At 40.1% G+C, this 22074-nt stretch overlaps 3 protein-coding genes across 4 annotated transcripts in view; 1 reads left to right on the forward strand and 2 right to left on the reverse strand.

Annotated features, from left to right (window-relative positions):
- The first annotated feature begins 337 nt into the window (after positions 1-337).
- cdt1 (chromatin licensing and DNA replication factor 1) lies at positions 338-4891 on the forward strand. The gene is made up of 10 exons (XM_026268167.1): positions 338-823; positions 1490-1639; positions 1726-1961; positions 2166-2360; positions 2463-2608; positions 2784-2884; positions 2980-3168; positions 3476-3619; positions 3692-3893; positions 4407-4891. The coding sequence occupies exons 1-10, from the start codon at positions 338-340 to the stop codon at positions 4568-4570; spliced, it is 2013 nt and encodes a 670-aa protein (XP_026123952.1). The 3' UTR covers positions 4571-4891.
- aprt (adenine phosphoribosyltransferase) lies at positions 4594-7693 on the reverse strand. 2 transcript variants are annotated; one of them, XM_026268169.1, is made up of 5 exons: positions 7479-7693; positions 7258-7361; positions 6243-6376; positions 6068-6146; positions 4594-5465 (listed from the first exon to the last, which is right to left on the reverse strand). In XM_026268169.1, the coding sequence occupies exons 1-5, from the start codon at positions 7553-7555 to the stop codon at positions 5326-5328; spliced, it is 534 nt and encodes a 177-aa protein (XP_026123954.1). In that variant the 5' UTR covers positions 7556-7693; the 3' UTR covers positions 4594-5325. The 2 variants fall into 2 exon arrangements, with proteins under 2 accessions (XP_026123954.1, XP_026123955.1); XM_026268170.1 differs by having other exon boundaries at positions 7258-7380.
- Positions 7694-7830: 137 nt separating this feature from the next.
- Positions 7831-22074, reverse strand: part of galns (galactosamine (N-acetyl)-6-sulfatase) — a 33321-nt gene continuing 19077 nt past the window's right edge. The window contains 3 exon segments of the mRNA XM_026268168.1: positions 7831-8140; positions 8599-8716; positions 20849-20970. Of these exon segments, the coding sequence (XP_026123953.1) occupies positions 8054-8140; positions 8599-8716; positions 20849-20970 (327 nt within the window). The 3' untranslated portion in view covers positions 7831-8053.

A 22074-nucleotide genomic window follows, 5' to 3' on the forward strand; every position in this document is an offset into this window, starting at 1 on the left:
TTGAAAACTAAATTTACAATACAATAGAAGAAACATTCCCATTCATTTCACGACCCGACCACATAAATGAAGGATAACGTGCTAAAATGCAGATTAAAACAAAGTGTTATATAAAAATGAAAGCCAAACCCATATAACACCCAACATTCTCATTTTTACTGTGTTTGATCAGTGGTTCAGGGGCGTGGTTAACAGACACGTTCTGCCTACTTAAGTCACGTGGTCCGATTTCGCGCGAAAATTAGTGTAGGAAGACGCTGAGAGGACACTTCCGGTCGGATAACAACAAAAACTGCACGCCATCGAGAAGTGCAGGGACCTTATCAAAACCGAAAAAATGGCTCAAGCTCGGGTTACCGATTATTTTGCACAGAGTAAGAAGGGTGGCGTCGTTCGGTCTTTACGGTCCAAGGGACAGAAAGTATCGGAAGACGCTGTGGAGTCAGCGGTGATTGCTAAACCAAAGACACCGTCCAGATCTGCACGCTCCTCACGTAAAACGACGCGCGATCTCGCCACACCAGAGCCGCAGAAACATGTTCAACAGGAGTTCCTGAAAGTCATTGATGAGGCTTTATCGGCACAAACAGCCACCGCGACTGACTTTCGAGATGCGAGTAACGAGGGTTTAACTGCGAGTCCCAGAACTCCTAAACGGACGGCGGCGGAGTTTGATGTGTGTTCGGTGCTGTTCCCGTCCACAGCCGAGCAGCACAGCAGCGCCAAGAAGCGCGCGAGGGTCAGAGCTTCACCAGAGGAGCCCGCGGTTCACAAGACCGCGAGGAAGAAGCTCGAGCTTCTCCCCAATCACCACAAACAACAGGTAGATATAGCAAGATGGAGAATTCACACGGGCCGCTTTATTGCGTTTAACGTGTATTTCATGAGCCGTCTTGATACCCAAACGTAGAGACGTCCATAGGGCATAGTGTGTGTGATATATATATATATGACCCCAATCTATTACTGTGGACACTATATGGCTTTATGAAAATACTGTTAAATTTAATATCACATTCTCAATCCTGGATTATTCCATATTTCTCTATTCCATATGTGACCAAAAAAAAAAAAAAAGGAATGCTAACAATTTTCTGGGTTTAAACCATATTCTTGCATGTATTCTCTTTCCATTTGTAGACTATTCAGGAAAATATTATATTTTTCTTTTTCGTATTTCGTGTCATTAAAGTGTTGAATGTGTATGTGAAGTAGCCTAACTTTTTGTGCATAAACATAGTCATCATGTTATGACCGCGTCTAAAGAACTAGTTTGACTAGCTAGCAGTTATCTTGGTTATCCAATCAGTCTTACTATTTGGAAATAAATACGGCAGTTTGTGTATTTAACTGATTAAGTTATTACCAATCTTGCAGATGATAGACCACATAGATTAGTTGTAAAAGTTAATACAACCGTCATGGTCTTGTGAATGCATTGTGTGCTTATTTAGTGACTGCTAACCCAGTCTGTTTTATTTTAATGCAGGGCATTGAGCCCTTGGCCAACAGCACCTCTCAGGCACCTCCTCACACTGCCAGCAAAGAGCCTAAAAATACTGTTGATCATAATTCTAATAGTTCACCTGTAAACAAAACGAATGGAGACGATAAGCTCAAGCAGACAACCAGGAGCCAGGTAACGCATGGGACTCTTCACACCTGTGCAGGAACCTCCTGCTGTTTGTGAGCTTGACATTTATCAGCTTTCTTTGGTCATTTCAGAAAACATTTACAAGAGAAGATGTGGCAGCGTTGAAGTCCAAGCTGCAAAGACTGAAAGGACAGTCCAACACTGCGACAAATCCCTCACCTGCCCCCGTGTCAACACTAGTGGAGCTGAAATCGAGGCTCGATGTGGCCCGGGAGATCTCAGCCAAAGTTCAGCAAAAAAAGGCTGAGCGAGTTGCAGAGGATGCTGAAGTTACTGAGGCACAGGCTGTGCCTGAAGCCAGGGGAAGGTGAGGTTTGCTGGCCAATGTGTCAATGTTTTCTGTTCCATGTAACATGAAGTTACCCTTGTATGGAATTGTTCTGTATGGACATTCGGTGCAGGTCTTGAAATCCTACATTTGATTTAAAAAAAGTCTGACGATACCCTGGACATGCTTTGTGTCATTAGTCTTCTATAGTTTAACTCCTATTTCCATCACTTCTTGTTTCAGAGAGAAGCTCCCAGCTTATCAGCGCTATCACACCTTAGCTCAGGACGTGCCCCCTGGTCTTACCCTGCCCTACCATTACAAAGTTCTCGCTGAGATGTTCCGCAGCACGGACACTATAGTCGGGATGCTGTTCAACCGCTCCGAGACGGTCACTTTTGCCAAAATCAAGCAAGGGGTCCAAGACATGATGCACAAGTAAAAGACTGAATGAAACCATATGCTAAAATGTTTGTGCCAGTCAGGCTGCTGGTTAAGTGTGGTCCGTCTTATCAAAGGTAACCATATTTTGATTCACAGGCGTTTTGAAGAGAGCCATCTGGGGCAGATAAAGGCTGTGTACCCTTCTGCCTATACTTTTCGTCAGGAGACCAACGTTCCCTCTTTCAGTGCTACTGCCAAAAGGTCCAGCTATCAGCTTACAGTGGAGCCGGTCATTCACGAAGGTCAGAACTTTGAGAGTTGGCGCAGAAATGGTGACATTGAGTAATAAGTGACTATTGATTAGAGTTGCTGAAGTAAATTTGAGAGCACCATGTACCAACCATTTTACAGTACAATGTTAATCTTTTTTTAATTTCAATCATTTAAGTTTCATTATTAAAATGTTTCTGTCTCCAGAATTTAACGGAACTCGTCCAGTGTTATCGGCCTCTCGTGTTTTGGAAAGAAGAAACATATTTCACCAAAATCTGGTTGAAATTGTGAAGGGACACCACAAGGTAAGTACAGAATATGACTCCTAAAATAGTTTTGCTCGAGTTTTAGACATTCTGATTGTTTATTCTAATCATGTTTTGTCTTACATTGAACACAGGTGTTCCTGGCTTCCCTAAACCCTCCCATTGTTGTTCCTGATGACAAACTGACCCGCTGGCACCCGAGATTCAATGTGGATGAGGTTCCCAACATCAAGCCAAGTGATTTACCTCAACCTCCCCAAACAGAGAAACTGACCTCAGCGCAGGAAGTGTTGGACAAAGCTCGTGCTCTCATGACACCAAAGGTGAGCATTTAAACATTGGTTCCCTTTTGAATAGCGTTCAGTAACAGGCCTTTCTAAGATAGGAAATCTACTTTTTTTTTTTTTTTTTTACCGCAAATTAGGTTTTAAAAATACATCAATCCACAATATTTAAGTTTTTCAAAGAACTAAATTTGTTTAGTTTTAGCCATTTATGCCCCCTCCCCCCAAAAAAACCTATTTAAAGTAGTGTACAAGTCTGTAGAAATAGCATTTTATTCAATAAAGTTGATCTGAAAACAAATGTGCTTTGCCTAATTTTTTATTTTGTGGGTTGTCATCTTTCCAGATGGAGAAAGCCTTGGCGAACATGGCCTTGAAAACAGCAGAAGCTGCATGTGCTAAAGAGCCAGAGACCTTCACTAAACCAGTTGCCACACCGACAGAAACCCCCAGTGCCCTTAAAGGAGTTTCTCAGTCACTGCTGGAGAGGGTGAGTCAAGACGGTTTCTTTTTTTTTTTTTGTGCATTTACAAGAAATTAACTACTTTTCTCTGTGATTCAGATTCGTGCCAAAGAGGCTCAGAAACTGCAAGCTGCCATGACACGGAACCCACAGCAGGAGGAGCGCCTGTCCATGATGTCTCGGCTGCCAGAGTTGTCCAGGATCTTGCGAAATGTATTTGTAGCAGAGAAAAAGCCAGCCCTCATCATGGAGCTCGTCTGCAACCGCATGAGCGCTAGCTACAGATCTCCTCTCAGTTCTGGTTAGTACGGATGTACAATTGTGGTTCCAAAACCTAATGAGCTGCATTTTTAAAAGTACTTCATGACTTCATTAGAAAGCAACTTCACACCACACACAGACCTCTTCACATTAAAGGAACAGTTAGTCCAAGAAAAAAAAGTTTCATCTTAAAGCGTTACTCACTAATGGATCATCTCCAGTGGATGGGTGCCGGCAGAATGAGTTCAAACGACTGATTTAAAAACGTCACCATAATCCACAAGTAATCAGTTAATATATTTTTGGAAAGATGTTTGCACTCACTTACTGGATCCTTTGGCGAGCAAGGCATGTAATGCAAAATTTCTCTTAATGTGTTCTAATGAAGAAATACATTGATCTACATCTTAACCTGAGGGAGGACTGTAAGTTTGATTCTAGCATGTTGCTGGGTCAGTTGTTATTATATGCAGAACTTTTTTTTTTTATTAAACTAGTTTTAGAACCATTAGTGCTTTATAAATATTGGATTTTTAATTCCTTTCTAATTTAGATGAAATGGAGAGACATCTTCGCCTGCTGGCTGAGTTGACACCTGCCTGGCTAACAGTACATCCAATCAGGAAGGATGTGTACCTGAAGCTGAACAAGACCATGGATCTGAACATTGTGCTGGACAAACTGAACCAAAAGATGAAGGAAGAGGAGCGTATTTGAGGAAATTCAAACGAGACTGTTGAGAGAATACAATGTGCAATATTTTATTATGGATCTTAACATTGAGATGACATGATTGCGTGTTAATTTGTTCAGTCCGTTTTGCATTTTACAAGACTTTCAAGTCTGGCGGTCACTGTGTTTTTAACTGCTGTAATTTTTGCATTGTAGCACAATAATTGTTCATAAATGTAGACATTCAAAAAGTAATTTGTATAAAGTAGTTGTACCCAAGTTTGGCTTATTTGGTAACTTAAACCTTAAGGTTCAGCTAGTTAATGTGCCCCAATTAAATTACAATAAACAAGTTCATGCAAGCAACAGAGTTTCATATTCACAAACTGGAAGCTTCACACAAGCTATATCTGAAATCACATGCATTTGTTTATCGGTGAAGAGTGGCATGCCTGGAATATTCATTAGACAATTTATTAAAAAAAAGCACATAAAGGCAACTTCTAAATTGTGCATACAACAAACATTTTGCTAACCCAGGAAGCCAATGGAGAGTGTTTGAAATGGCGCGATTGAAGATAACATTAACACTATAAAACACTTTATTTTCTTTCTTCTTGGCAGCTGATTACTGATTGACCTTACTTAGTAAGTGATTTCTTATGCAGCCTGTCTCTTTTTCAGATTTTGGTTATTTGTCAAAGTTGAATTAAGACCATCATAACATGATTGGAAGTTCTTCATATTTATAAACCATAAAATTCACTTCAGATGGCTAAGGTATGTGAGCAGTAGTTCTGTCAGTACTGTATTAGAGAGAACACCGGGGTTGATTGCAGCTTCTCTGATCCATTGAGATACTTGAGTTCAATCACCACCAAACAGGCCAGCACCTCGGCCTTCTGCTGTTTGATCAGCTCACATGCCGCATGCAGGGTTCCTAACAAGACAAAAAAGCTTGGATTGTTGCTGTTGGTACATTAAGCTGCCCTCTAGGCATTATGAATCAACAACTGCCCATCTTGGTATAAAAATATACTTCCTTACAAAAGTTTAGACATTTGAATTGAGTGAGTAAGCTGTATGTGTATATATACACCGCTCTGGGTAGATTTATTATAAATTAATTGTTAATAAATAAGGAAAATTGCAGTTAGTACTTATAGATTACTTTTGTCCCAACTCATTTATCACCTTGATTTGTATAGGATAGTTTTGTACCATTTGTTTTTTGTAATGTTGAGAAACCATTCCTTAGAAGTCAAATATTTCTGTAAATTCAGTGGTCAAATGCTGTTGGGTCTACAGATTTTCCTTGTAATCACCACCTGACAACTAACTCATCTGTGTGTAACTCTACATTCCTAGGAGACTTCCATTACATATTATATGAAGCAGGCTTTTTAGAAAGAAAATGATCAAGAATTAATCATTTAAAACAAATTGCTGCCATTTTGCAAATAATATGTAATCATATTCATTGTATATATAGTAATTCAACTGTGGTAGAGTTTAAGCACACTGGTTTCAAGTCTCACTCACCTCCAGTAGCCAGTAAATCATCAACGATCAGGACCTTCTGTCCTGCAGAAACAGCGTCTTCCTGCATCTCTGCCTCAGCCTGAAACAAAACTGCTGAATTACATCATGAACAGAGGCTTGCATTTTAACGTCACAGATTAGATGTGATACTGGATCATTTATAAACTGAAATTACCTTCGCATACTCAAGACTATAAGATACTGATAACGTTGGGCCAGGGAGCTTCCCTTTTTTTCGGATTGGAGCAAATCCTACACCTAATCTCTGAGCCAAAAGTGGCCCGAATAGAAATCCTCGCGCATCAAGTCCTAGGAGAGAATGAAAAACATCACTATAACAATACTCTACCAGCAGCTACTCGGGTGTTACTATGCTGCAGTCATTCGTGAGTTCTGGATGGCTGACAAATTGTTATTGAGGTGTTGGTGTACAGTTACTATGTAAAAGAAATACTGCTGAAAAAAAAAGAAAAAAACATTTGTTTGCAAACCAAATGTTATTGCACTTTTGTTCATATAGCAGTACTTAAAAATAAATAAATAAAAATAAGTACACAATATACTTTTGAATCCATTATTAGATTTACCTATAATACGATTAATCGCGATTCAAAAATTGTATCGTTGCAAAGCACTAATATATGTACACATGGCGAGCGTGATTTTACAAAGTACAACGTTCCTGAATCAACATCCTTGTTGGTCCTGGAACAACATTCCAATCAACCAATCAGAATCGAGATATAACTTTTCAGAAAATATCTGTTTTAGGCTTATAATCAGTGTAAGGTGCTTCTACACCCTTGTTAATCAGATATAATTTCTCACTGATTTTAGGAAAAAATTATGGGTAAAGTTAGGTTTAGCGGTAGGGATTGGGTTAAATATATATTTCTGGACATTAATGTTGATCCTGGAACAAGTCTTGCTTGACAAAATCACGGTGACCATATCTATATTCTCTCTCTCTCTCTCTCTCTCTCTCTCTCTCTATATATATATATATATATATATACAATGTACGCAATTACGCAATATCACACTATCCAACAGAATTCTAACAATCACATTAAATCCTGTAAGAATCCAGTTTTAATCAGGCAAGACCCCCGATTTGATTTGATCCATTCTTCCTCCCACAAGGGGAGGGATTTTTTGTAACGTGCCACATGTGACGTGCACTCTCTTACCGACTACAAGATCCACCTGAGGGTACGAGCGCCTCACGTGCTCCTCAAACAGATCCGTCACTGCAGCCAGCGCTTTCGGATCCTTCAAGATCGGACAAATGTCCCTTAAATAACAAACACAAACTGCGACCGTTACTGCCAAACCCGTACATCTCTTCCCCACTCAGCCTTATTCCGCACGGCCCGCTCATATTACAAGCATATTCTATGTGAATACTCACTTGAATGGAATCCCCTTTGTAGGGAAATCATGGAAAGTTCTGATGCACTTCGAGATGAGGTCCACTTTCTCTGCCATAACAAGCGCTTAGAATGTTTTTGGACCGAGACGGGAAGTTGTCCACGTGCTCAGGCCAACGAATAGCACCACGTTACTGGCCACATGACATGTACGTCATGAAAACGTAGCTATTTCTTGATTTTGTTTTTTATTTTACTTTACTTTGAAAAGGAAACGTCGCTAATAAATTAGATGGGGTAATATATATATATATATAACGTTATATATATTTTTTTCTTCTGTCAAAAGCACAGTCACACACAGGTTTTAAAAATATTTTTATTACGAGAAAAAGAAAAAAGTGTTGATATTGATATATATATATATATATATATATATATATATAATGCATTGTTTAACTTGGTGAACAAATTCACAATCATCTATAGTCTAATCTATGTTTTAGCTAACATAAATATGCATGATTATGTTGTGTTTTAGGTAATCTTGTTATTGTCTGTCCGTCAGTAGTCTGAGGTGGAGTGAGCACCAGGCGGCGGCTGTCAGTAAACTAAATTAATGTGGCCAGTCACACTTCCATGGATTTGACTCCGGGGGTTTGAGACATTTGCCCAAATGCTCACAGCCAGGAGGACTCCAGTTCTGAGGAGGAGGAGAAACACACATGAACACGTGAGAGCGCTGTTGCTCCACAGCTGTTAAAAGACGCCTGTCTACTGTGACCCTAAACAGTCTTCCAGCGCAGTAATAGCAGAAAATAAAGACAATTTTGCAGTGACAGAAAAATCACAAAGACTGCTAACATTAAACAACAGGTTTTTTTTTATAATAATAATTTATATTCTTCATACATTACTAAAAAATAGAATAAAATAACCATTAATTGTGCAAATATGTGGTAGAATATTATTTTTTGTGCAAAAGACTTAAGGAAAGCACTAACAGCTGGTTTGAAATCAAAAGATGCCTGTTGAAAATAAACAATGTTAATTTCATATGATGATGACCAATGGAAAATTTAAGGTTAACGGTTAAATCTGTTAAACGCAAATGTGTCCCACTCTCCAGTGACAGTATCAATAAAGTAATAATCATCTCACCATGACAGCCAGGTCACACATGTTGAGCTGCGGCATTCCAGGGATCAGATCCTTCTGATGCTGCTCCACTACTGCAGTCACCTGCCGATGAACATCCCGGTACTCCTTAGACTGGACACTTTAAGGCAAATGAAAAAGGGAGAAGTCAGGAAAGAGCTATGTACTTGATACAGCACTTTTTTCACATTACAGTAATAATTATTATCATTTTCATTTTACAATAGGAAGGTCTTCTCAAGATGCTACATTTTATTAAAGTGCCCCTATTATGCCCTATTATTACACTTTCATTGTCTTACAATATGAATTTATTTTCACCTTATTGCTCAACTATTCCCAGACGATTCGCTCAAGGATTATTATTTTTTTAATCCCTCCTTTGCGTGACACTAATCTGCAGTGATTGGTCCGATTGGTCTTATTTTCTTTTTATCATGCCTGTGATGCCTGATAAAGCAGCGTTTGTGAGCGCAGTGCTGCTTTGTGTACAGCGTTACCAGAAAAAAAATTAGTATTTTTAATTTGCATTAAGAATGCAAAAAGACGACAACAAAAAAAAAAGCGAGCGGCCAATATGCTAATGTTTCATGTTAACTTCATGTTGTCATTTATATTAAAAACCTCTCATTTCAATGATTAAACGAAGTCGACTCTTTCTTTTGAGAGACAATAACTTTATACATGGTGCACTTTCAGACTTAAAACTGCAGGATGTTTTCATTCACTTAGAGCTGTGTTACAAAGAAAATGCATGAAAGGTAATTTTCAAAAATCCATAATAGGGGCACTTTAATGCAGAATGCAGAAAATATAGTGAAACCAACCCTGAGATGTTTTTGACAGGTTTAAAACTCAGCTACCATATACTTGTACCATGATGTTTATCTTTTACTCACAGAAAACCATTGGTACTATAACATTACACTAACAAAAATGTCACGCGTCCCAAAAAACATTTTATAGTTGATTTACAGTCAGTTATGATTCTACTTCAAAACAATAGCTGATATTTGCTCTCAAATAACATCATCGGCATCATCTTCTTCAAATAAGAACCTTCACAGCCTCATCTTAGCACTGAATATAAAATAGTTCTAATTAATTATTCGCTCGTGCATGGTTATTACAATATAATGCATGGAAATATGTGACAGACGGGCAATCCCACCATAAAACACACACGCAGAGGTCCCTGAGGGTTGCCATTTTCAGAGAAGCGGTCATGTGTCCGCTCATTATTTGTGTTGGACAGCATCCCGCACCCCTCCGTAGGGCACAGGGACCCTGATTGTTTCAAAGGAACGCTGTTCTCAATAGGACCTGTAGGCTTAATGGGCTTCAGAGAATGTGTGTCTGTGCGAGAAACACACACAGACAAATATCACCACTGCAATTACGCTGTAATACAAAAGCAAGCAGCACCTGTGTCAGGCCTGTCCCCTGCTCTCAGAGGCAGCCTTCTGATTGGCCCCCGGGGAGGGGGTGTGTACGTGTGGGTTGAAGTGTCAATTAGTGTAATTACCCTAGGCGCTGTCCGACTCACACCTTCAGTTTCTACACTTCTGCTTTCCCCGGGAGAATCGGGTATGAGCCGCACGCTAACATCTGCTCCCCTCTCGCTCAGCCAGGACCAACTATCTTCACCCCGTTCCCCAAAACACTGAGACACATTACTTCACTTCTGAGTAGGGTTGCATAAAATGTAGAACATTTTCAGTAAATTTTGGAAACATCCCAGAAATTTTGGAAACTTTCCAGGATCTTTTTTGGAATATTCCAGGGATTATTGGAAAGTTTCAGAATATTTTCCACCCTTTGCAACCCTACTTCTGAAAGACTTTTCATCAGCAGTTAAGATGTTTCGTCAAGTGGTTGACCAACATCGATGACTGATCAATAACTGACTGGAAATAGAACTGCCACAGAGGCCAAAACCAGAAAATCATTTAGCATTTTATTCAGTTCCATCGTCCAAAAGTCAATGGGTTTTTGGTAAAAGTTAGGTGATAATAAGATCTGTGGTTACCACAATTGCAAGATATTTTCAAAAGTTATTCTAAAGCCCGTTCACACAACAAGCGACACAACAACAAAGCGTCACAATCCCATGAATTTCAATGGAGGGCTGGTGATGTCCGGTGACATGAGCAACAGCGAGTGACAATGACAGTTGCAGGGGTGTGTCCAGTGACAAGACAATGATCACAATCCTTCAACATTATGCAAATGAAGAGCGATTTTCGTGAGCGACAGCCAATAGGAATGAACACGGTAGAGCTCATGTGATTATTCTCCTCTCAGCTGTAGATAATACATACACAATAGACGTAGGCTCTGTTTCTCATTCACTTTTGTTTGTATGTACAGATTTAATTTAGATTTAGATTCTATTAAGTCTTTTGCCTCCAAAATGTTTGTACAAAGAACATTTACAAGAGCGTCGTGGTACAACCATGAACACGCGGCAGATACTGACACAAAAGGGGACAAGCTGTTAAATAATTATTATTGTTGTTTTCTTTATGCACAAAAATATTCTCGTAGCTTAATAAAATTAAGATTGAACCACTGATGTTGCAAGGACTATTTTAATGATGTCCTTACAACCTTTCTGGTCCTTGATCATGGTAGTTCCCTTGCTGTCTATGTAGGGTTCCATCATAAACATCTTAATCTGTGTTCCAAAGATCAACGAATGTCTTAACGGGTTTGGAACTAAATGAGGGTGTGTAATTAATGACAATTTTATTTTTGAGAGAACTATCCCTTTAACCTAGTTGTAGTGTAATTGAGCATTAAGTTTCAACTTACACATTCTAAATATTTGACTGATGCACCTTCAAACTTAGTTGAAACCTAATGCTGCATCAACCAAATATTTACAGCAGCCACCAACCAGAAATAATGGTTGAAATAAACTTGCAGATCATTGGATTCCATTACTGAGCTCATGTTTTCCCTGACACACTTCAATCATTTAGACATAAATGATGAAGCTGACATTTACACTCATTTACTAGTCATTTATTTGACTAAATGACTCCGCAGCTCTCAAGCATCTATGCACATTCCCATTTGTGTGGTCATGTGTCACTTGTGCATACTTGTTTTCAAAACAAAAATGTAAATCAGTATTAGTACTAATGACTAACTTTACATACAATTCCAGAGTATACTATATTAAAAAAAAATAATACAATTCCTTAAGTATACTGTTTAATGGGTTTTATGATTATGTATAATGTTGCAATTTAATACTAATATAAAAAAATATAAACAGAGATGCCGGGTCCCCTACATTTTCGTAAATAATAGTGCCTGCACATTTGTAAAGCAATCTACACTGACATACTCCCAAAAGAGATGTTTAGAGGGAGTGTGGGAAAGAAAAAATTATTTCTACACTGCCTAAATTTCTGCATTAAAATTTCAATAATGACATTCTTGTTCAAATATGACCCCACACCCTGGTATTCATCGTTGTAAAACAATTTGGAGACTGAGTGAGTGTGATTTTGGGATAAAACCTTGAGCTTTTGATGGCAGACTTATGCGTGTCAAAAATAAAATACTTTAATTCCCATCTCCTCTTGGGGAAAATGCTGGATCAATTCAGAGGGCTTCAGATCACACACACAGGAAACATTTGTTTTTCTATTCATGATAGATGTGAAGATGCACCAAGGGGCAGGGCACTTCGGCTCTCAATCTGCTAAACGTATGCCGCCTGCACTGTATGTCCTGTGTATTATGCCCCTGGGTCCTTAATCAATAATTAACCATACCATGTTTATTTATGCCTAGAGTCCAGACAAACAATAGAAAATTCACAGTCAGCATGGCTCATTTGCATTTTTCTGAACCTCGGTTTCCTTTCTCCAACTGTAGATGCATGATTAATAATAACAATGCATGCAAATACAGTCTTTTGATTTATAATGCATGACACCCAGGGGGCAGGGGCATTGCTCAGGTGTGTCACCAGACTGATTAGTGATTCACACACTCACACGCACAAAACAGCATTCTCCAATGCTACATGCGGAGAACACAATGAAACAAGAGCGAATTGGTATTCACATGGTAAAGACACAAACAAGTATAACTGAATGAATGAACAAAATAAGTCACAAACACACACACAGCTGGAGCTAGACAAGGGAATTGAGCTGAAGAGGCAATCAAATACCTCTATCTTTTCTCTCTGCTTCTCTCCCCCCCCCCCCACCATTCTCCCGGTGGAAATTGAGCAGTTCTACGAGCACTATTGATTGAGAGCTGAAGAGCTTGTCGGCAGCAGATGAGGCCCGGGATGCCTGCTACATTATCCCCAGGCAGGATGGGACTTAAGTGCTCTTGGCCGGGATAAGGCAGCTAGGCAGGGCAGGACTGACTTGAGACAGGGTCAGCATGGCAAGGGTTGTGTAGACCGAACTATTTCCTTGGACTGTTAGCTAGGGGTGCTCCGATCACAATCGGCCGATCGTTATGCGCATCTCGTCATCTCGGTAAATTGCGTGATTTCACAAAGAGCAGCTGTTACTTCACAGAGCCGTTGTTAACTGAGACGATGTGCAAATAAACGCTGAAAATGAACGTGGATTTGCGCAGCTTCTCAGTTAAAAGTGGGTCTGTGTAGTAACAGCTGCTCTATGTGAAATCACGCAATTTACCGAGATGACGAGATGCGCATAACGATCGGCCGATTGTGATCGGCGCAGCCCTACTGTTAGCTTGGTTAGTGCTTTATTTCCAGGTGGGACAGTGCTGCTTTCAACTTTCAACTTCAATTTCATATGCTGAAAATTTATTTAAGATCAATGAGAAATCCAAATGAACTATATTCACATTCTGGGATGTTAATTTGCATTATTCACGGATGCATGTTATTCTAAATGAAAAGGATGTTAGCTTTCAAAATCTTATCTCAAAATTATGTCACCCTGGCCATTTTCCCCCAAATTGACAGACCACAGGAACAGGCCCTGATGAAGAGCATTGTTTTTTTTGTTTTTGTTTTTTGTAATTGTGTTGATTGAAAACTACACTACACAAAACACACAAGAGTCTTAATTTCACACAGAGTGAAATGAATAGGAGTTTATGACCGTAAGCATTACAGCAAAAATTAAGCTTTAAAATTATAAAAAATATAAATACTAAACTTCGACAAACAACACTTGGATAATGTATAAATAAATATAGAAGCTGACAATTATAAGCATACAATTAAAAATTCTCACACAAAAAAAACGTAGCTACATAAAAAAAAAAACATGATAAATTCTAATATTTTTTTTTGTGTCAGTTTGTTTTTAGTAAACAGTTTCCATATTTGCTTATACAAATGATAATACAGACATTTACACAAAATTAAGAACTAAAAGGCCATCAAATTCCAAAGGAACAACATACTTTTATTGTAACTACTATGTGTCCCTTTTTTGAAACCAAAAGTTACTCGTGGAGGAACATAAATACTAATTACATGAGTTCAGTTTGTTTCCTTACTACGCTGTCTGAACTGTTCAGTCAATCATTTATTCCCAAGATGTCAAGTCTTGATTAAGTCAAGACTACTCAGGTCTTAGCCTGGACTTGAATGAGCTTGACTACAATCTTGTCTTTTAACACTGGACCGTTATCATCTCTGAAAAGCCACTGTGATGTTAGAATGGCTAGTCATTTGATCTCAACATGATGGATGTTGAGGAAAAACTGCTTTTCTAAGATACTGATATGTCTTCATCTGGTGTACGTATTTTTCAAAAGCACTATTACTTTTTCTTTAAATGTAAAACTTTTTTGGGGTGGACAAAGTTTAACTTAAAAAAAAAAAGTTCACTTTATCTTTTGGTTTTGTATCTATCAAATTCCAAATAATAAAATTGTTTTCATAATAATCAAATGAGATGAAATACATTTTATTTCGACAATTTAGTTAATTGGATTATCTTGTTTCTTTGTGTGAGGCTTGTTGGGGACAGTGGGGACATTGGGCTGTGCTGTCAGTCTGCTGCTGGACTGGAGGTATGTGTATAGACAGGCTTTACATCATCTTAAGCGGCTCTTTAGGTGTAGACAGAGATTAATGAGCGCAGACTGCTCCAGCTGGGTGCACAGAAGAGCAGACGCTGACACCGATTCACGGGGGATGAGGAAAAGAGTGAAAGAATGGAAGAATGTTTGGATCTGGACCATTCTGACTTATTCAAAAAGATTAACTGTAAACTGGAAAGATAAGGAGAATGGACATGGTCAAACTAACAGCTCTCTCCTCTCCAGCACTCAACACAGTTATTGATTTCTTTTTTTTTCTTTTTTTGGTTGAATCTTTCTTTTCTTCACAGTTAGTGCTTGAAACCAGCAGAGCAGAGATGATGATGAAAAACAACATTAATGTTTAATTACTCTGTCTCTCTTCAAGAAAGTGGAAGGACATAAAAAACAACAACAACAACAGCAGTGAGACAGAAGAGAAATAAAACTGAAAAAAGGGTGAAAGAGAGGGTCACTCTGTTCTTAGAATGGATGGGTCTCAATTTTCAACTAATCTACGCTGTAAAAAAAAAAAATAACGTAAATTTTACAGTAAAAAACGGCCGCTGTGGTTGGCTGAATTTTACCATAAAAAATACGGTAGCAACAATTAATCTTTTACGTTTTTAACATACATTACAGCTATAATTTTCACTGTAAATTATACATTCTTTTTCATTTCCAAAAACGGTATACTACCATAAAATTAAATGTAATGCCCAATACAGTTTTTCACCATATATAGTAGGGGAATTTACTGTTAACCATTTAACAGGTTTGTACTGTAGCATTTTTACAGTCTTTATCCGCTAAATTCATGGACATTTTTTAGTGTGTTCTACTTTTTTATGAGAAAGAGTGAAAAAGAGGCATAATGAAAGTTTGTGTATACACACACACACACAGCATATATTACAAAGGTTACTATTACGTTTACTATTTAATATGAAGCAATTAAACAGGTGAACTAAATGATGTATTCTATTCTTGTCATGATCCTGCCCTCGTGTCCTTGATTTTTCCTAGTCTTGAGGCAGGATCATGGCAGACCCGTGTTTTGTGTTCAAGCACATGGCCTTGTCTTTGGGCCATGTGCTTGTGTTGTCGTTCCCTTGCCCCGCCCCCCTTGTTAACCTAGTCGTGTCTTGATTGTCCCATCTGTGCCACCTGTCGTGTCTTGATTGTTCCCCCTATTTAGATCTCCTAGTGTGCTCTGTCTTGCGTCGGTTCATTGTCATTGTGATTGTACCTCAACGGCGTTCTACAATTGTGATTGTGTGTGAGATTGTGCTGTACCCGCTGAAGTCCTTGTATTACCGTGAGTGTTTATAGTTAGTATTTAGAGTCCTTGTTTATCTTGTCAGTCCAGTCCTGTTTTAGTTATTTAGTCTTTACCTTGCTCCGTGTTTTCCCCCTCGTGGGTTTTGTTTTCCCCTTTTTGTATTTAATAAACCCTTTGTTTTGAGATCCCAGTCTGCACTTGAGTTCCTCCTTGCCTAAACCTGACAGAATGAACCGACCACCAAGGAACTCAGCAGACAGGAGGCAATGCTGGATGGCATCAGCCAGCCAGCGAGATTGTTTTGAGGGCTCTCGCCTTGTGGTGTTCCGGGGGACCAGGGGAGGTCGTTCCGGAGCGAGCGGGCGAGAGGAGGAGCCCCAGAGGTCCCCACCTACCCAGCTGCCCACGGTCCCAGAGGGTCGTGTCCTGGCCGTGGCAACCCTGGGGGATCAGGCAAGTCCCCCCCAGAGTCCTGAGGCACCCCCCACTACCTTCAGTCTCCCCAACAAGCGAGGGAGACGGTTTTCATGGGAGTCGGCTTCAGAGTCTTCGGCGTCCGAGGCTGTCCTGCCCGAGACCAAACTCCCCCAACCCGCCTCTGACCCAGCTGTAGCCTCTGCACCGCGCCCGAGGAGGAAGAGGAGGAAGAAGGGGCCTGCCGGTCCTGTGACCCTGTCTCCTCCCGTGCCAGCAGCGGTGAGAGCTGGCGTGTCCGAGCCTGCAGCGGTGAGCGTGCCCGAGCCAGCAGCGGTGAGCGTGCCCGAGCCAGCAGCGAGGAGCGCTGGCGTGCCCGAGCCGGCAAAGAAGAGAGCCGTATTCAAGTCTGCAGTCGTGAGAGCGGAGGAGAGAGCCGCGGCCGACTCTGCAGCAAAGACTCTTGTACAGTCTGTCTCATCTCGTAAGGAGATGCCAATTGTCCTGGCTGCTAAAGCCTTTTCTGATTATTTGTCCCGTCTTGTCCAAATTTTAGAAATCCCCGTCAGTCCTGTCTTGTCCCCTGACCCTGTTCCCAGAAGTCCCAAGTGTCCAGCCGTTGTCTCCCCGTGTCCTGTTGATGTGGCCCCGTGTCCTGTTGATGTGGCCCCGTGTCCTGTTGATGTGGCCCCGTGTCCTGTTGATGTGGCCCCGTGTCCTGTTGATGTGGCCCCGTGTCCCGTTGATGTCCCCCCGTGTCCTGTGGTCCCCCCGTGTCCAGTAGATGTTGCCCCGTGTCCCGTAGATGTCGTCTCCCCGTGTCCAGTGAATATTGCCCCGTGTCCCGTAGATGTCCCGTGTCCTGTTGTCTCCCCGTGTCCAGTAGATGTTGTTCCCCCTTGTCCAGCTGTCGTCTCCCCGCGTCCCGTAAGTGTTGCCCCGCGTCCCGTGTCTGCTCCTGTCATGTCCTCTGCCAGCTGTCCCGAGACCCCTCCCCGCCCCTCACCACCCAGACCTGCCCGTACCCCCCGTCGTCAGCCTTCGTCCTGTCCTCCTAAAATCCCTACCCCTCCCACCCACCCTGGCCTGTCCCCCATGAACTTTGTGCTCCCGCCTCCTCCCCTTCCCTGTTTGTTTTTTTTGATTTGCCACCCTAACCCTGCCATTGTGTATTCATGTTTGCCGTTGTTATTATTTGTCATGTATTGTTGGTTTGTGTCGGTATCCCAGTCTGTCATGTCAGTCATGTCCCGTGTTTGATGTTCCCTTGAGGAGCGTCTGGAAGCCGCTCCTTAAGGGAGGGGTTCTGTCATGATCCTGCCCTCGTGTCCTTGATTTTTCCTAGTCTTGAGGCAGGATCATGGCAGACCCGTGTTTTGTGTTCAAGCACATGGCCTTGTCTTTGGGCCATGTGCTTGTGTTGTCGTTCCCTTGCCCCGCCCCCCTTGTTAACCTAGTCGTGTCTTGATTGTCCCATCTGTGCCACCTGTCGTGTCTTGATTGTTCCCCCTATTTAGATCTCCTAGTGTGCTCTGTCTTGCGTCGGTTCATTGTCATTGTGATTGTACCTCAACGGCGTTCTACAATTGTGATTGTGTGTGAGATTGTGCTGTACCCGCTGAAGTCCTTGTATTACCGTGAGTGTTTATAGTTAGTATTTAGAGTCCTTGTTTATCTTGTCAGTCCAGTCCTGTTTTAGTTATTTAGTCTTTACCTTGCTCCGTGTTTTCCCCCTCGTGGGTTTTGTTTTCCCCTTTTTGTATTTAATAAACCCTTTGTTTTGAGATCCCAGTCTGCACTTGAGTTCCTCCTTGCCTAAACCTGACTATTCTATTCTATTCTATTCTACTGTGGAAAGATTTGATTTTCCAGTGCTTGTCGACATACAATGAAGGAGTATAAGGTATGTTTCCATATATGTATGTCGTGTTTAATAGGTGTGGAAACATCCATGTCAATTTGAAATCAAGGGAGAACAGTTAATTTGATTTCTGAAAGCTGGACCCAATCTGAAGCACCTCTACAAAAATTTTTTTTTGGCCCATGTGAAGCATCACTTTTAGAAACCCTTGTGACTTTTCTCTGTGTGTCTTGCAATCCATGTTGAAAGAAATGGATTCGCAGCTCTTTCTGATCTTTAAAGAAGGCCCACCAAAACATTCAGTGAATGACAAAGACACAGACAGTGATATGTGTGATTGTGTGTGTGTGTGTGTGCACTGGACAAAGAGAAAAAGACAGAGATAGAGAGAAGGATGAGGACAGATGAAGACAGAAACATAAAGAATGAGAGGGGAAAGATGGCTTGAGGGGGCAAAGGCTAATCTTACCGAAGAAATATATAGCAACGAATCAAAATAAAGGCAGGTCATGTCAGCGCAGAAAAAACATGCTGATGTTATAAATGAAAACTGTTCTCAATGCATAAATATCAGTAAATAATAATAATAATAGATATATTATTACTATTATTATTACAATTTGTCTTAATTCCCCAATTAGAGACAACAATTATAGGCCATATTTGTAGGATTTTGGGAGGTTTTTATGTGGTATTTTTAGCTTTTATAAGCTCACAATACAGTGTGCAAATAAAAATCATTTGTAAAATCATATACAATTTTCTTTTTCAAAATTGTGAAACTGAATCTGATTTGATTCACAAAGTTTGATAAAGCAGGTCTGCTTACACATTTACAGTACGAATGGATGGGATTTGTGTTATAAACTCAAAATTCAAAGGAAAAGATCACACAATGTCATGAATAATTACAAGCCTGCAGATTTCATAGGATAAATGAATGAGACACTGCTGTTGACAAACACTAAAAAATCCCCCAAAATCCTAACAATGATGACTTTCCAAAAAAAAAAAAAAGTATACTTCTAGGGTTTAATTTAGTTTAGATTTATTTTGTTTTGTTTTCATTTCATTCAAACAATGCTATTGTTTTTGACTATTTATTTCTATATTACTTAACACACAGTAAATGACCTGTCAGGGACATCTTTAATGTTTCAGCCATGCATGACAATCCTGCGCCAAGATATTTATGTTTCCTTAAATGTCTCTATAACCAAAATTGGTTGTTGAGCTTCGAATTATAATTAAATTATAATTATAATTAATGTAATAAATAAATAAATAAATATACGTATAAAGTTACATGTAAAGTTATTCTAATATAATATATATATATATATATACACACACACATACATATAGCAAATAAAGCAACAGCAATAATGCAATTGCAACAACTGTGTTGGCTTACGAAAGAAAATAAAAGGAGGAGGAGACAATTAAACAAGCGGAAAAATAGGAATAGGAAAACTGTATTTCTCAAACAGTCCCTGTTATCACTAATAGTGAACAGTCCCTTTTTTTTTTTTTTTTAGGTAATTTTTTGGACATTAAGTTCTTTGTTTCAGTTTACTTAACTATAATAACTTTACTTTGGAAATGCTATTGAACAATTGCCAACCTACAAATCAGTTTGATCTTCCTCACATACTTCCTCACATAAATCTGTTTCCCTAGAGAGTTGATGTCTTTTGTGTTTCCTTCATAACTATTCTATCTTGCCATTTGAACTTCTAGTCAACAGCCGATGAATACAGATAGTCATCTTCAGCTCACAAAAAGTCGCATTTGATAAATCCTCTACGGACTGCACGATCAATCAGCAGCTGTGCCTCACTATCGACCCCAAATATCCAGAACCTCGTCCCTGCTGATGTACGCAGAGCTGTGCAGAGCCGAGATGGACGAGCATGTCACAGACCGTGGGCTCATTCTAGCTTTGTGTCTATGGAGTTTCAGTGCTTCATTACAGTTGGAATCGGATGACTGAGTCAGTGGTTTCGTTCTTGTTTCTACAATTCGCCAGCAACAAGGTTTATGGTGTGAGGATACGGCCCCACACTCAACACACCGGTGCAATCCAACAGGATTAGAAAAAGAAAGTGGAAAGCTAATTTAGTTTCCTACAGAAAATCAAGTGCAGACCTGGGCTAGAAAGAACTTAAAAGAAAATTAACATCTCTAGGTAACTAAGAATTCCGTTTGTTTTCAATTTAGGGAATAACAATGCAATAACTAAACGATTCTCGATGTTTCACTGCCTCTCAGTTTTTCCAATACTAGCATAAAGGCACGAATCTTCTGCACAAAACATGCAAAACATGCCCTTTGCAAAGGATGTGGAAGCTTGATATTTGCTCAAGGGTTCTCGGTTTGGAATTGACAGCAAGAAGAGGGCGCCAATTTGCATGTTAGTCATCACACCGCATTTTAATCATTTTTGCATGCCACTTGGCACTTACCTGTATCTGTAATGTTTTATATTGTTTATTATTAATACAATGAAGTCAGAATTATTTGAAAAAGAACCATGATACTTTTTTTTTTTTTCTTCACAGTGGATTTTTAACACAAATAATTGTTTATGGCACTGAATTCACATTTGAATAGTGTGGTTCTTGACATCCGGTGTCCAATTATTAACCCCTTACCTGATTGGGTATCTCTCCCCAGGGTCCTGTCCCAGGTGGAAGATGAGCGGTTGCATGGTGTGTTCCTGTTGCGTGTGTGTGGTAACACCAGGAACCTCCTGACCAGGACAGAAGTTTATACCCTGTTTGGAAAACAAGGTGAGAACATCAATCTTCCTCCTTAAACCATCACCTGACTGAACTCACGAATCAGCTGAAACTGACCTGAACTAATTCAATTAAAAGAATGAGATGAGTAACATTACTAGGCAACTATTTCAAACACTCATAAGCCCCTTTCACACTGCCATTCTGGCAAATACATGGGTAAAGTGTTCCGGCAATTGTTCCCGGGTCGCTAGATTTTGCACTTTCACACTGCCAGTGATTACCCGGGATATGTGCATGCTTTCACACACAACCCGTGAAGATCACGTGACATCAGGGCGTGACGTGTAATGTTATACTTTCACTGAAGCAAGCAGATGATCTCTGTGTCAGCGCAGAAAGTGAGGAACTAACTGATCTCTGCTTCATTACAGTTTGCACATATTTTTTCGCCGCGATAACGCACGTCATCACTTCGACACGGCATTAGATCTGGCTTTTGTTCACACAGTGCTCATCCCGGGATTGAACCCGGCAATGTTACTAGGTCCCCGACCTGGGTTCAATAAATCTAAATGCAAATGCATTTTCATTATCAGCATTTATTTACTATCTAAAATGTAGTGTGATTACACTGAAAATAACTGTATAGACCGATGTGCTGAGGAAAAAAAGACTTTTACAAAGGAAAAAGTCTTTAAACACTTGATGTGTCTTGTGATTTGCTCACCTTCACACAGAAAAAGCAGATCTTAAGTCATGTGATCCACAAGAAGACACAGTCCCAAAGCAACTATTGTCAAAACTGACTGATTAGTCGACTAGTTGCTGTAACTCTTACAAACCATAATTAAATTAATCAAAGCCTCAACAAGCACAACAAATAAGATTATAGAAGAGTTTGGGTATGCGTGTGTGTATTTAGTAGCTAGAGGCTATTGTGAGTCCTGTCTGCTAGAAAGACCGCAGGGCTTTATTTGTGTGTGTTGTAGCCTGGGGGAAGTGGGAGGTAAGACAGGTTCCTTCCAAATGCGCACTGTTTTAATATTTTGGTGTTAGAGCATATGTTTGGGGGGTCATTTATAAGGCGATTGTGAATACATAAAAGACTGTGTTGTGTCTCCCAGGGACTGGGCGCC

The sequence above is a fragment of the Carassius auratus genome, chromosome 7 (genome assembly GCF_003368295.1).
Source record: "Carassius auratus strain Wakin chromosome 7, ASM336829v1, whole genome shotgun sequence".
Classification (NCBI taxonomy): Eukaryota; Metazoa; Chordata; class Actinopteri; order Cypriniformes; family Cyprinidae; genus Carassius; species Carassius auratus.

What these genes read in the sequence shown, in the direction of transcription:
- cdt1 (XM_026268167.1), top strand. Translation starts at nt 338, where the DNA reads ATGGCTCAAGCTCGGGTTACCGATTATTTTGCACAGAGTAAGAAGGGT. An exon ending in AGCAGACAACCAGGAGCCAG is followed by an intron (nt 1,640 to 1,725) that starts GTAACGCATGGG and finishes TGGTCATTTCAG; the next exon opens with AAAACATTTACAAGAGAAGA. An exon ending in GTGCCTGAAGCCAGGGGAAG is followed by an intron (nt 1,962 to 2,165) that starts GTGAGGTTTGCT and finishes TTCTTGTTTCAG; the next exon opens with AGAGAAGCTCCCAGCTTATC.
- aprt (XM_026268169.1), bottom strand. Translation starts at nt 7,555, where the DNA reads ATGGCAGAGAAAGTGGACCTCATCTCGAAGTGCATCAGAACTTTCCAT. An exon ending in ACAAAGGGGATTCCATTCAA is followed by an intron (nt 7,362 to 7,478) that starts GTGAGTATTCAC and finishes TTGTTATTTAAG; the next exon opens with GGACATTTGTCCGATCTTGA. An exon ending in TCAGGTGGATCTTGTAGTCG is followed by an intron (nt 6,377 to 7,257) that starts GTAAGAGAGTGC and finishes ATTCTCTCCTAG; the next exon opens with GACTTGATGCGCGAGGATTT.